The sequence below is a fragment of the Castor canadensis genome, chromosome 7 (assembly GCF_047511655.1).
Source record: "Castor canadensis chromosome 7, mCasCan1.hap1v2, whole genome shotgun sequence".
In the NCBI taxonomy this organism is placed as follows: Eukaryota; Metazoa; Chordata; class Mammalia; order Rodentia; family Castoridae; genus Castor; species Castor canadensis.
In genome coordinates, this window is record NC_133392.1 from 68,535,440 (window position 1) to 68,549,097 (window position 13,658).

General features: G+C 54.1%; 1 protein-coding gene across 13 annotated transcripts in view; it reads left to right on the top strand.

Moving 5' to 3' along the window:
• Zmiz1 (zinc finger MIZ-type containing 1) overlaps positions 1-13,658 on the top strand; it is a 214,480-nt gene that overhangs the window by 189,769 nt on the left and 11,053 nt on the right. For 11 of the 13 annotated variants that reach the window (XM_074079287.1, XM_074079286.1, XM_074079285.1 and 8 more), the window contains 12 exons: positions 1,214-1,328; positions 2,108-2,325; positions 3,216-3,414; positions 4,280-4,570; positions 7,701-7,883; positions 8,797-8,874; positions 9,534-9,708; positions 10,118-10,259; positions 10,484-10,694; positions 11,699-11,804; positions 12,314-12,474; positions 13,406-13,473. In XM_074079287.1, coding sequence (XP_073935388.1) covers positions 1,214-1,328; positions 2,108-2,325; positions 3,216-3,414; positions 4,280-4,570; positions 7,701-7,883; positions 8,797-8,874; positions 9,534-9,708; positions 10,118-10,259; positions 10,484-10,694; positions 11,699-11,804; positions 12,314-12,474; positions 13,406-13,473 — 1,947 coding nt within the window. The remainder of the gene's footprint in view (positions 1-1,213; positions 1,329-2,107; positions 2,326-3,215; positions 3,415-4,279; positions 4,571-7,700; positions 7,884-8,796; positions 8,875-9,533; positions 9,709-10,117; positions 10,260-10,483; positions 10,695-11,698; positions 11,805-12,313; positions 12,475-13,405; positions 13,474-13,658) is intronic. The other 2 variants (XM_074079289.1, XM_074079288.1) reach the window with 2 other exon arrangements.

Below are 13,658 nucleotides of genomic sequence, written 5' to 3' on the forward strand. Positions count from 1 at the left end.
TTCACTCAGTCCGCAGACTTGCTGGATCTGACTTCTAGGTTCTGTGGCAGAGGCTGAACAGAGGTCTCTATTCTGGAAGCACCTTGTGCTGATGGTGGACAGACAATAACAAGATAAATACGTAACAATGACAGTGGTAGAGCACTGTGAAAAACAGTGAAAAGCCAGGGTGAGGGAGAGGGAATGTGTGATGGGAACTACTTTTTTACCAGGGAGGCAGGGCAGGCCCTCCATAGAGGTAACCTCTAGCAAAGACAGGACGGAAAGAGAGCCAGGGTGGGGGTAGCCTCAGCCTGGCATTCCTGAGAGCCATATCCCATCAGGTCTTCATGCTGTGACCCCTCCTGCTCCTTCTTCAGCATGCACCCCATCCCATGCGGGACCCCACTCTCTCCTCCCTACCAAAGACTCCCTGTAGGCCTGCAGCAGGCCATGGGAAAAGTGGAACCCTTGCTTTTGAAGTATGGGGGCTTCTTAGGAAGACCTCACCAACCTAGGGAGGGGTCAGGGAGACCAGGATACGGGGGCAGACATCTGGGACAGTTCCAAGAGAAAACGGGGCCAAAGTGGGGTGCAGTGGACTTTGCCTGGTAAACACCAGAAGCCACCAAGAGACCGATTATGCTGAGGGTCTTAGGTGTGGGGGTGGATTAGCTCCTCTGGGAGTGAGATAGGGGAGGGAGTAACATAGGTAGGTCTGTACCTGTGGTGTTGGGGGTTGGGAAGGAGGGGTGACTACGTTCCAAAGGCCAGGTCATCTGGGCTTAGCAGCCAGCCTGCTATGAGGTGATGGGAGGAAGGGGGGACAGAACCAGCCTCTCAGACACAGACCTTCCATCCTCTAGGGCAGGTGGTACAGGGGGCCCAAACTCTTCCTGGAGGGAGGGGCCACATGGAGTCAGAGCAAGGCTCAGATTACATCTCAGGTCACGCTTCCTTCCTTGCGTGGCCCATGGACTTTGGGCCTAAGTGAGCCAGCCAGCCTTGGGAGTGGCCCTGTAGTGATGGGGGGAGGTAGTCACTTCTGTGCAACCTGTCACTATGTGAGGTACATGGACTCAGTTTCAGGCCCCGTGATGGGCTCACCAGTGCTGACCAGGATGGGGGTTACGTAGGATGGCTGGGAGAGTGGCAGCATCATGGAGGGGTAAGGACGCTCTGGTCAGAGCCCCACTCCCCACCCACTGAGGGCCTCTTTGTCTCTCTTCTGCAGTGATGGGTCATTCCCCTATGACTCTGTCCCCTGGCAGCAGAATACCAACCAGCCTCCCGGCTCCCTCTCCGTGGTCACCACGGTGTGGGGAGTGACCAACACATCCCAGAGCCAGGTAAGAGCCTGTCCCACCCCCAACTACAGCCCCTTCCAGGAAGGAGTGTTCCCTCTTCTCATGGGACCCTCCCAGCTCTGTCTTGGAGACCTACTTTCAGGGCACACCCACTGCTGATGTCCTTACCCCAGAAGGGGTCCACACCCACCTCAGGAGGGCTGCTGTTGGGCCCGTGTGGACTGTCCCCATCCTTGGGCTTTCCAATTAGGGGAGGGCATGTCTTTCGTCTGACTGGCAACAAGGGCTCTTGCCTAGCCTACATTTGCTCTGGTTGAATAAGCAGAACTTCCTGTGTGTTACTGGCTTCACAGCTCCACAGTCTGGGGTCTTTGACCAAAGTGACCTGGTTTAGATTCAAGAAGATACTGGATTTCAGCAAAATGTGCCTTTATCTTGTGACAGCCCCCCACCCAAACTAGCTCCCCTAGTGAAGCCTGCCTCCTGTCTCGTTCCTTCTTCTTTCCTCTATCCTCCCTCCTCTGCCAGCCTCTGCCTGCCCATGTGGAAGGCTCTGGACTGGTTGGTCACTCCCCAGTAGGGAGCCATTGTGCTTCCCAGGGTCTCAGGCCACAGCCTTGGTCAAACCCTCACCTCATTTTATCCCAGGCTGAAGTTCTAATCTCTGGGCTTCCGGCTTCCTTTCTGATCACTGTACACCCTGGAGATAATTCATGCCACCCTTCTTCCCCATAGCTGTACTCTGTTTCACTTTCTTCCTCCCTTTTCTCCATGTCACCTCAGGTACCAGCTTGGTGACAGCCACTCTCTCTGTTCAACAGGTTCTCGGGAACCCTATGGCCAATGCCAACAACCCTATGAATCCAGGCGGCAACCCCATGGCGTCGGGAATGACCACCAGCAACCCCGGCCTCACCTCCCCACAGTTTGCAGGGCAGCAGCAGCAGTTCTCGGCCAAGGCTGGCCCCGCACAGCCCTACATCCAGCCAAGCATGTACGGCCGGCCAAGCTACCCCGGCAGTGGGGGCTTTGGGGCCAGGTGAGCAGGGCAGCTAGGGTGGCAGCTGTCAGCCCTGCCTTCCTACCCCCATGTGTGAGGGTCCAGTTTAAATCCCAGCTCCATGGTGCCTGGTCTGGGAAGTATGGGCAGCACTGTCTTTGCCTTGGTGGCCTATCAGTGCTAGGGGATTAGACACTGCTGTGACTGACATGGTTTGCCCCACAGGGGCAGCAGGGTGACACTCTCACTCCTCAAAGTGCCTTATATTCACAAATTGGAGACGGAGAGAGCTGGACCAGGAGATCTGAAGAGCAAGGATAGTGGGCTCTACTTGCCCAAAGCTGGTTAAGCATCCTGGGGAAGGGCTCCCTGCCTTGCTGATCCAGGAAGAATGAAGCAGAGATTAAAGTTCCCAGGTTCAGGAGGAGGGGAGGAAGTGACAAGGAACCCCAGGGAGAGGTCCAGGGTATGGAACAGGGCAGAAGCAAACCAGCCATCCTCTTCTTTGTAAGCTGCCATGTTGTCCTCTGCCCTGCCCAGCTCCTGGACCTAACCAAGCCCCACTAGGTTTCTGGCCTGGTGGCTAAACACAGGTGGCACATGCCCTAAAGCTGCATCCGAAGCTCTGTATGTCACGCTGGACAAGGTATTCAGGTGTTCTGAGGTCCAGTGTTCTCTAGAAATGAGCTGGCCAGGTGGCCAAGGGCTCATAGTGGCACCACCAACTCCTGGTCATCACTGAGTGGCACAAATGGCTTCCCACCTCAGGAGTCCCTTGTCCCTTCTGGGCTCTGCATATAGGTGCCTCACACACTTGATCTGGATGCAGAGAATGCCTAGGTACAGCCCCACCCTCCCAGCCCAGCTAGACATGGGCTCATCTCTAGATTCAGGTTCATCTCTAACTCTTCCCCCTTCTCTCTCTGCAGTTACCCTGGGGGTCCTAACGCCCCCGCAGGCATGGGCATTCCCCCCCACACCAGGCCACCTGCTGACTTCACTCAGCCAGCAGCAGCCGCAGCAGCAGCTGCAGTAGCAGCAGCAGCAGCCACAGCCACAGCCACGGCCACGGCCACAGTGGCAGCCTTGCAGGAGACGCAGAACAAGGATATAAACCAGTACGGACCGGTAAGGGTCCCCTTGTTCCTGTCCACCTGGGCTGACAGTCTGGGGAAATCTGTTGGGTGTAGGCGCTCATGAGGCTGCGTGTGCAAGGCAGATGATGTCTGGGTGCCCTGCATTTTAGGATGTGGGTGTGGCATTGTGGTTGGGTACAGCAGGGGTATTTGGGCACTTATGTTCTGCATGGGTTGGCAGTTCGTGTGCGCATGTGGGGTAAAAGGTTCAGTATTGCTCTCTAGGCCCCCAAATCATCAAAGAGTGAGCTCAGTTCCCAGCCTGTCCTGTAATCGCCTCTGAGGCCAATGTGATCCTGTTACCCACGCTATGGGCTCTGCCCCAGCCCCAGAGCAGCTTCCCAGACCTTCAGAAGGATGGGGGTATGTGACAGGGGTGTCCCCATATCCATTGCAGGACAGGTGGCACAGAGCAGGTGGACAAAGCACACTTGGTAGATGGAGGATGTGTCTCCATTAGCTGGGAACAAGAGCAGGGCCAGGAAAGGGCTTCAGCCTCATCCTCATCCAACTCCCTGTTCTCTGTCCTCCCCAGACCCCTCCTCTCCCCACCCTTGTCCTCTGCCTGCCTTCCTGGAAATGCTGCCTGTGCATTGGAGTGACTGCTCCTCCCCACCCCCACCTGTAATACCCCTAATACCCAGCTATATCTCTCCTTTGTGGCCTGCAGAGGACAGCAGTGAGCCCTGCAGGACAGGGCCCCTAGGGCCTGGTCACCAGAGGCAGCCACACAGGAAAGTGTCCTCTCCCCTTACCCCACCCCCCTTTCCTCCCTGCACTTTCAATGCATGTGGCATTTTATTCTTTTTTTTTTTTTTTTTTTTTTTTGTTTGTTTTTTTCTCTTCTCCTGTTGAAGGTCTGTTCCTCTTTCCAGATGGGTCCCACCCAGGCGTATAACAGCCAATTCATGAACCAGCCCGGGCCTCGGGGGCCTGCTTCTATGGGGGGCAGCATGAACCCTGCCAGCATGGCAGCTGGCATGACGCCCTCAGGGATGAGTGGCCCTCCCATGGGCATGAACCAGCCCCGGCCACCTGGCATCAGCCCCTTTGGCACACACGGGCAACGGATGCCCCAGCAGACCTACCCAGGCCCCCGGCCCCAATCCCTTCCTATTCAGAGCATAAAGAGGCCATACCCAGGAGAGGTGAGTGTGGGAGCAGGTGGGAGGCAGGAGGGCTGGCCTTGAAGACACTGGCTGTGGGCAGTGCCTTGGAAAGGGCATGGTTTGACCACTAGAAAACCTGGACCAAAAGGTTGGGGTCTTGGCAGTCAGAACTTCTGGGGTTGGCTGCCTGGGGGATGAAAGTGAGGGGATGGCATATAGCTGCCTTTACTGTTCTCTTCTGTCCTGGATGACTTTGCATAAATACTAAACTCAGAGGCTTCCCCAGCTTCCCTTCCAGAGTAAGAGCTGAGAAAGTGCCCTCTCCACAAAGTTGTATATGTCAGGGGAGTGATCAGGGACAGGCACCTAATCCCTGGGGCTCATCTCTGTTACCTGTCAGTTGCCCTGTCACAAGGGCCGCCACCTCTTGAGCTGCCCAGCCAGCTCAGCTGAGGTGTTGGGGAGGATTGGGGGAAGTAAACTCCATACCTCCTGACTCAGGGACCCTCAAGGGAACAATGCCCAGTGGGCTGTATGGAACTCAATGAGAGGTTAGGGAAGGAAGGGCTGTCACCAGTCTTCCAATGACACTCAGAAAACAAATTGGCAACCACTGGCCCATCTGGGTACCCAAGTAAAGACTTCGTTCACCTGAGAAGACACCGGATCCCCAGAATCCTGACCCACCAGGGCCCTAGAATCGTGGAGCCTGCTCAGTTGCTCACCCCATAAAGTACCTTCACAACCTGCCCCCGGCTTTCTGCTTTTCTGTTCCCATCTGGCCTCACACTGTGGCCTTTAGCTTGGGTTTTAGTGAGTTTTGATACCAAAAAACATAGGTTCCTTTGTGGGGAGTGGATAAAAACCTAGGAGAACTGGACACGAGCAAGGCGAGATGCAGTTAATTGCTTTTACCTATAGGCCAAATAGGCACAGCCCTGGCCACAAAACAGGGAAAGGCAGAAAAGCTGTGTCTCCTAAGTTGCATTCAGAGAAGCAGGAATGCAGGTTTCTCCTGTTGCAATGTCACGCCCCTTCCCTGCTCCACCATGTTCTCTGCGGTTTATAGAAGACCCCTGAAGGAGGAAGAGGGACTTTTGCTTGGCTTTTTGCCTTTTGGGCTTTTGCTGGGCTTTTTGCTTTAGCTTTGGGGAAGAAGCTTTTACTTTGGGCTTTTTGGTGTAGGAAGCTTTTGGAAGGGAAAAGAATTGCTAAAGGGAAAATGCTAAAGAGGGGTTGATAGAAAGTCTGCACTGAGAACTTTAACGTAGGCTTCAGAAAGCATAGCTGAGAAAGAACTTCATACATAGGCCTTAGGAAAGCTAAGCTAAAGAAAAGCCAAAGAGAACACAGGACAGTGCACAGTGCAAGTCTAAGGACCAAGACCTTAAGAGTTATGCACATGCAGTTTTTAGGTGGGGCTATTGGTTTGCAAGTTTGAGCACCAGGCTTTGAGAGAGCTAAAGAGAGATGAGACAGTGCAAGCCTGGGGCAAAAGACTTTCAGAGCAATTAAGCTAAAGATAAGCTGAGAGCAAACATGCGACAGTGCGAGCCTAAGGAAAGAGGTTTTAAGCAAGGTTTTAAAGAGCTGTAAGGAACAAGGCCTTAAAGAATCAAGAGAGAAAAAGAAGCAATGAAGGTTATGTGTCTCCACCCAAGCGCTCAGCACACCTGACTCCACTGTCTGTCTGTCTATCCTGTGTCTTTTCTGAAATCTCCAGTCGCCCCCAGTTAAGCCCAGTTAGATCCAGTAATAATAACCAGGGGCGAGAGAAAAAGCTCGTTCTAACAAAGGAGAGAGTGAGAAAACAGCGCCCCCTCCATTCCTGGAATGTCTGTGCCCACCTTAGTGTCTACCCTAGCACAGGCTGACTGATGGAGGTATCCTGAGTCCAAGAAGGGAGAGGATCAAGGGTGAGGAACCAGAGGCTTTTCTAAACCTACAGAAGGCTGAAGCAAGCCCTGACCCTCTGCCTAGTTGGTACCAGCTCAGGGAGGGGAGTTCAGAGAAGAACTGCATGCCTCCTCCCAGCCCTGGCTGTCCTCAGGGACCTTAAGCTGCTGGCCTCCCTTCCGGATGCATGCCCCACGCAGTTTCTGGGCCATCTTCTCAGCCCCTTCTGCATGCAAATCCCAGCACCCTCATTGGCTGCACAGGGGATGGATCTGCAAGTGAGCCATGCCTAGCCTTGGCTGCCACGACCAAGAGAGGCAACCTCAGATGAGGCTGCAGCAGAATTTCCTGTCATAAGCATCAACCAATGCCAGGCTCCCAGCTCTTGCATCCCCAGAAGGCTCACCAGGCTCCCGACTCCTCTTAAAGGGAGTTGTGCTTCCCAGCTATGAAATGCCTAGTCCCAGGCTGGGATGCTGGGTGGTCACTGTCTGGGAGTCTGGCCTGGTAGGCTGGCAGACAGGTGAGAGAGAGAGAGCTGTTGCACAGAGCAGCCAGTGTATCCCACAGTACGAGTTATGGAAAGTCCCTAGTGCTGGCCACTCGTGTGTTATGCCAGGCACTGGAGTGCAGTCATGGACTGTACCTGAGCCTAGAGGACAAGAGACACTTAGATGAGGAGTGTCAACACAGGATGGCATGTCCTGGGTGTCTATGGCAGGTGGTCCTGAGAGTCACCTGATATTCCACACAGGGAAAGTGGTTGGAAGTGACACTGTCTTTCTCTGAATCACCTCTCTGGGGAGGGGTTGTCTTGCCCTTCATCATCCTGTTCTCAGCCTCTATATGAATGGCAGGTTGGCAAGGGCGTGGGGCTGGACACTGGAGCACAGGGCCACTGCCATCAGAGTCACCCTCAGAACACAGAGTGCCATCCTGTGCCCTCCATGTTCCTGTCGAGTTGGGGTACACAGTGGAGAGAACAGTCTCGAAGCAAGCACTAGGGGACACAAAGGCAAGCTTTAGAATTGAGCCCTGTCAAATGGTCTGGCACTGCAAATGCCCTAGGTTTCCAAGGTTGTCTCCTGCAGAAGGATAGCCTCACAGGTCCCTGGATGCCAGGGCAAGAAGGAGCACTCCCCCCTTTATGGGTGGGGAGGTTGTTTTGTGGGTAGAAGACAGCCAGGGCCCAGGAGAGCAGCTGAACCCAGTCCTGGAATCTGAGTGAACAGCTTGGCTATGAGATGTGACAACCTTTCCTCTGACTTCACAGCCCAACTATGGAAACCAGCAATATGGACCAAACAGCCAGTTCCCCACACAGCCAGGCCAGTATCCCACCCCCAACCCTCCAAGGCCACTCACCTCTCCCAACTACCCTGGGCAAAGGATGCCGAGCCAACCCACCACTGGGCAGTACCCACCTCCCACGGTCAACATGGGGCAGTATTACAAGGTGAGTTCCCAGAGGGGCACCCCAGACCTCTCCTCACCACTAACATCTGTACCCTCTCCTGTGTCCTTCCAGTCCTGTATGTGTTCCCTGAAGACCCCAAGGGGCAGGGGGAAATTTCTGGTTTTTCTAAAGCATCGGTGATCAGGAAGGCAGACTGGCTTTTCTAGGTTCCTGTTCTCATGGGACTTGGGTAGTAGTTTTCCTTCTCCTTATTTACTGCACAAGCAAGATAATAACAATAAAGGGAGTATAATTTTTTAAAGAAAAAATTTATATCCTGAATATATTAACATTTTATTCTAAACTGTGTCTCTTCATGCAGATGAGCACAGACATGTTACAAAACTGCTATTAGAGTTGTAATGTTGAATCTGGTTTTTTTTTTTTTTTTCACTTAATCTGAATTTATAAGTGCATTACTTTGTGCTACAATGTCTCTGTAGTTGTCACTTTTAACCCCGTGCCTAATACTACACAGAGATCAGGGTACCCTAGTTTACCCTTCTGTATGTTGGATATTTGAGTTGTTTCTGACTTTACTTTGGAAATTATATTGGAAGGATATCTTCATGCTTTTCCTTCTCGATTATCATGAAACACATTCTCAGGAATGAAGAAAATGCTTCACAATTTTACCTTTACTTATCAAAAAACCCAGCCTCCTGACATGAGGGTTTGCCATTTTTGCCCTGACTTTGGCACACTAGGCATTGCTATTTTTGTTGACTCATTCGCTAAGTTAATAGCTATGGACAGAGAGAGGCAGACTGTCCCCTAGATGCCCTGTTCAACCCCTTCCCTTTCCCACCCTGGCTCTGGAGTCCCCTCCTCAGTCTCCTCTCCCAGGAGGGAGTCAGGCTGTAGGGGGCTTTTCTGCACTCCGCTCATCATTTTGCTTACCTTGTTTCAACAGCCAGAACAGTTTAATGGACAAAACAACACGTTCTCCGGAAGCAGCTACAGTAACTACAGCCAAGGGAATGTCAACAGGGTACGTACCACTTTAGTCTTAGAAATTCCAGTCTTTGCACAGTTGTCGGCAGGCTCAAAGGGTCCTCGCTTTGCTGCCCTAGCCTCTGGATGTTCGTGGGAGTCCATAGGTGGGGGGGTACACTTCCTGGTCATGTGCTCTGCAGTGCCAGATACCTAGGATAGAGTCCACAGCTCTAGTAGGTGACCAAGGACAAGTGCGGGCCTAAGAAAAAACAAGGCTAAATCAGAGAAAGAAGAGAGGGGCTTCTGGGGTCCAGAGACCCTAAGGGAGGATCTGGAGGTGACCTGGAGTCATAATGTGAGAGGCCACCTGACTAGTCCCCGCTCTCCTCCCCTCCAGCGTGGATTAGACAAGTCCCCTGGTAACCCTGACCCTCAGGGTGCTCCTTGGTCAAGTGAGTGTAGAAGTATGCCTGCATCTGACCTTGAAGGGGCTCAATGGTGTGAAACCCAGTGAAGGGTGAGGGTTTCTGCCCAGGCCACCTATCTTCCAAAGGGAGCAGGGGTCAGCAGGACAGTGATTTTCCTGGGGAGATGGTCCTCCCTTGGGGAGTAGCCCTAGGTAGAACACTGGAGCATGTGGGGTGTCCATCCTCGACCAGGACCCCGTCTGTCCTTGTGACCCCATAACCTATCTGCTGCTTCTCTTTCCTCCAGCCTCCCAGGCCGGTTCCTGTGGCAAATTACCCTCACTCGCCTGTTCCAGGGAACCCCACGCCCCCCATGACTCCTGGGAGCAGCATCCCCCCCTACCTGTCCCCGAGCCAAGATGTCAAACCACCCTTCCCACCTGACATCAAGCCAAATATGAGTGCTCTGCCACCGCCTCCAGGTGAGGGCTGCACACCCTCCCTCCCTCTGCAGTCGACTCCACTCAGAGCCAGGTGGGAGCCTGGCCACCTGTGTGGGGCATGCAGAAGGGGCAGTAGCACCACCAACAGGGAAGCCCCATGCGGAGGGACATTTAGGGTGGGGGGCTGAGTTGTTCACAGTTCACCTGGGTGGTGGAGGTTGGGAGGGACCAGCAGGAAGAGCCTGGGGCTTCTAGACAAGGCCAGTTGGAAAAGAGGGGATACCTGGTCCTCCTGGGGCCAGGCAGGCTTGAAGAAACCATGGGTTCCCCGGTACACTTGGACATGGAGCAGTTTCTGTGGCTCTGGCCTGAATCCTGAGCATGCAGCCCAGGATAGTGTCACGTGGTGCCATGGGGCCTGTGACTCATCAGCCCTGTCCCTCTCCAGCCAACCACAATGATGAGCTGCGGCTCACATTCCCTGTGCGGGATGGTGTGGTGCTGGAGCCCTTCCGCCTGGAGCACAACCTGGCAGTTAGCAACCACGTGTTTCACCTGCGGCCCACGGTTCACCAGACGCTGATGTGGAGGTAAGAATCGGGGAGTGGGAATGATGGGGGCTCAGGGTGTTGGGGTGGGTTTTGATTAGATGATTCAATATGAGTAAGCAATATCTCTAGGGTGAAAGAGGAGAAGTGAGGCAGGGAAAAGGCAGTGGCCTGTGTGGATTTCCCAGGGACTGAGGGATGATGGTGCACTTGTGGGGGGAAGCTCTCAGAGCTGAGCTGAGCCTGTCCTGCCCCACTGGCTCCAGATCTGACCTAGAGCTACAATTCAAGTGCTACCACCATGAGGACCGGCAGATGAATACCAACTGGCCGGCCTCTGTGCAGGTCAGCGTCAACGCCACGCCCCTTACCATCGAGCGAGGTGACAACAAGACCTCACATAAGCCGCTGCATCTCAAGCACGTGTGTCAACCTGGTCGCAACACCATCCAGATCACCGTCACTGCCTGCTGCTGTGTAAGTGTGGCTGGAGGGTGGGCAGGGTCGAGAGTGTCATTATCTGATCACCAATCACTGGGGCCTGAGGTACTGTCCCCCATCCCCAGCCATCAGCCTCAGATTCGCCTTTCCGCTTTCACTCTGCACCTCAAGCAGCCTCCATACACCTCCACTTTTTTCTTGGCCCCTCCCCCAGGCACCTGTACCCATTTTGGTGAAGTTCTGTGTCCCTCAAAGCTATGATCTGGTCTCACCTCATTTGCATGAAATTTTCACATTCTAACCACCTTTGCCTCCAGACCTACCTCCACTAAATTTGGAGTTAATCCTTTCCCTTATTCACTCAGCCTATTGTCTTAAGAGGTGTGTGTGTGCACGCATGGGTGTGCAGGCTTGTATGCCTGCCCCTTCAGCCCATGACTCACTGATGTGGGACTGCGCCTCACCTACTGTCCTTTTCCTAAAGGTCAGGGTCTGACACGCAGGGTTTTTTTGGGAAGCTTGCATAGAATGGAAGTAAATTGCCTGGCCTGTTCGCCTGGCCTATCTGGAGGACCCAGAAGGAAAAGCTCTGGGTCTGCCCTTGCAAGAGGTGGGAGTCACAGGACCAGGAAGGCTATGCAAGGCTACACAGCTATCAGTACGAAGAGCCTGGTCAGGGCAGTTGAGGTGTGCAGTCCAGAAGTGTTTTCCAGAGAAGAGATGGCAGGAATGAGCCCTCTAACAGGAAGAGCTAAAGACCCATGATGGAGGCAGTGGCAGGAGAGGTTAGGAGGTGGGCTGGGCTGTGTCCCATAACCTCATCCAGGAGGCATTTCAATGTTAAAGCCCACCTTGTCAGCCTGGAGCAGAGACCCTTTACCAGAGGACTAGCCTATCAGTCCCAGGACACATTTTGGCTCTCACCACTGTAAGATTGCAGGGGCCTTTGAGCCTGAAGCAGCCGGGGCTAAGGAAGCTACAGGTGGGGTGGGCACAGGAACCTGGGCCGGGTCTGAGCCCACTTCTGCTTGTCTCTGCAGTCCCACCTCTTCGTGCTGCAGCTGGTGCACCGGCCCTCTGTGCGGTCTGTGCTGCAGGGCCTCCTCAAGAAGCGCCTGCTGCCCGCCGAGCACTGCATCACAAAAAGTGAGTCAGGGCTCGGAGTGCAAGGCTGGGTCTGAGAGGTGTATGTTGGGGGTGTCATGGGGCTGTATGCAGGTAGGTGCTCTATGCAGCACTTGAACTCCACCAGGCAGTTCCATTTCTATTCCCAGGCTTGCAGAGTTGAGTGCAAAAGCACCTGAGGGGGCTTTTTGCTGACCCAGTAAATCAGAGAAGTGCCAGACTGGGTTTCTGCAAGCTTTGCAGAAAGCCACCCGCTCCCTCCCATTCTTAGCAAAGGCGGAGCCTGTTCTGCAGAGATCAGGGAGCTGTCTTGTCCCCTCCTCAGTCACGTGCACTCCACATATGTCACATGGAGATTGCTGTTCAGTGTGGGGTCTGAGGAATGAGCTCCATTTTGAACCTCCTCAGTGTTTGAGTATTTGAGGAGTGGGGGGGAAGAACCAGAGCATGTTAAAGAGCATGTACAGACCGCCCCCTCTGAAGGACCCTCCACCCACTCACCTTACCTGCCTGTGCCTCCCATCCCACAGTCAAGAGGAATTTCAGCAGTGTGGCTGCCTCCTCGGGCAATACAACCCTCAACGGGGAAGACGGTGTGGAGCAGACAGCCATCAAAGTGTCCCTGAAGTGCCCCATCACATTCCGGCGCATCCAGCTGCCTGCTCGAGGGCACGATTGCAAGCACGTCCAGGTGAGTGTCCCGGGAGCATCACCTGGAGTCTGGTGAGGAGGGGGAGAGGCAGGCAGAGGGGCCAACAATCCCATCTCTGGCCAGCAAGAACTGACTTTACTCACTCCTTCAGCCATCATTTCTCCTTTGGGATCCATCTCTGGATGCCCAGGAGACTACAGAAATGGGATTAGATAGTCCTTATTCTGGAAGATGTCAGAGGCTAGCTGGTAGGGGACATGGAAGCAAGGGTGTCTCGGTCTGGCTTACTACTGCGTCCAGGGCCTGGCCCCAAGCAGCTCAGAAAGTGCTGTGGGAATGAGTGATTGTCACAGTCTGCGTAGGTTGTGGCAAAGTTCTGAAGAAAACAGGCAACCCAGGCTGGGAAGCATTCATTGTGTGGGGGCTGATCTGGGCTGGTCTCCCACACTGGGAGTGAGGAGCCACTCCTGCCAGAACCTGAGTGTGAGCATCCTCAGGGGCCTAGGGCCAGCCCCTGAGCCCCGCTATCTAGCACAGTTTATCCTGAGGGCCACATGGTGGACAGAACTCCCTCCCGGGCCTGCCAGATGATGGGGTCATGAACTTGATCAGATTTGTCCTGGGTCCCTGGGCTGAAGGGGTGGTGGCCAGAGTCTACCCTGCTGCTGGCCTTATAGCACAAAAAACAGTGAGAGCCAGCTGGAAGGGAGGACCAGGAGGGCTCCTCAAAGGACATAGGCATGGGGTCATTTGGGGCATGGAAAGCTGATGTGAGGGATTTTGGTAGAGGTACCGGGGACTAAGCATGATTGACTTGCCTTGTGAGCAGCCGAGAGGTGGCGTGAATTTCGCTCCGCCCTCCTTCCACCTTGATAGGGATGTCTTCTTGAGGGTCCCCAAGGTGTAGTAAGGCAGTTTCTGATAGTCCTGGTTCACCCTCCTGTTGTCTGTCTGTCTCTGGCTTCTGCAGTGCTTTGACCTGGAGTCATACCTGCAGCTGAATTGTGAGAGAGGGACCTGGAGGTGTCCTGTGTGCAAGTAAGTGATGCCCACCCCAACAGGGGCTTCCCCACCTGATCACAGAGGGGAGGAGCCATTTGGCTTCCTCCTGGGAATCCAGCCATCTCCCTTAGCCCTGAATACAAAACAGAACCCAAACCCCCTACAGGTGCACTGCTCCCTGAGCTCTGGACAGCCCCTTAGTACTGCCCAGTCACAGAGCA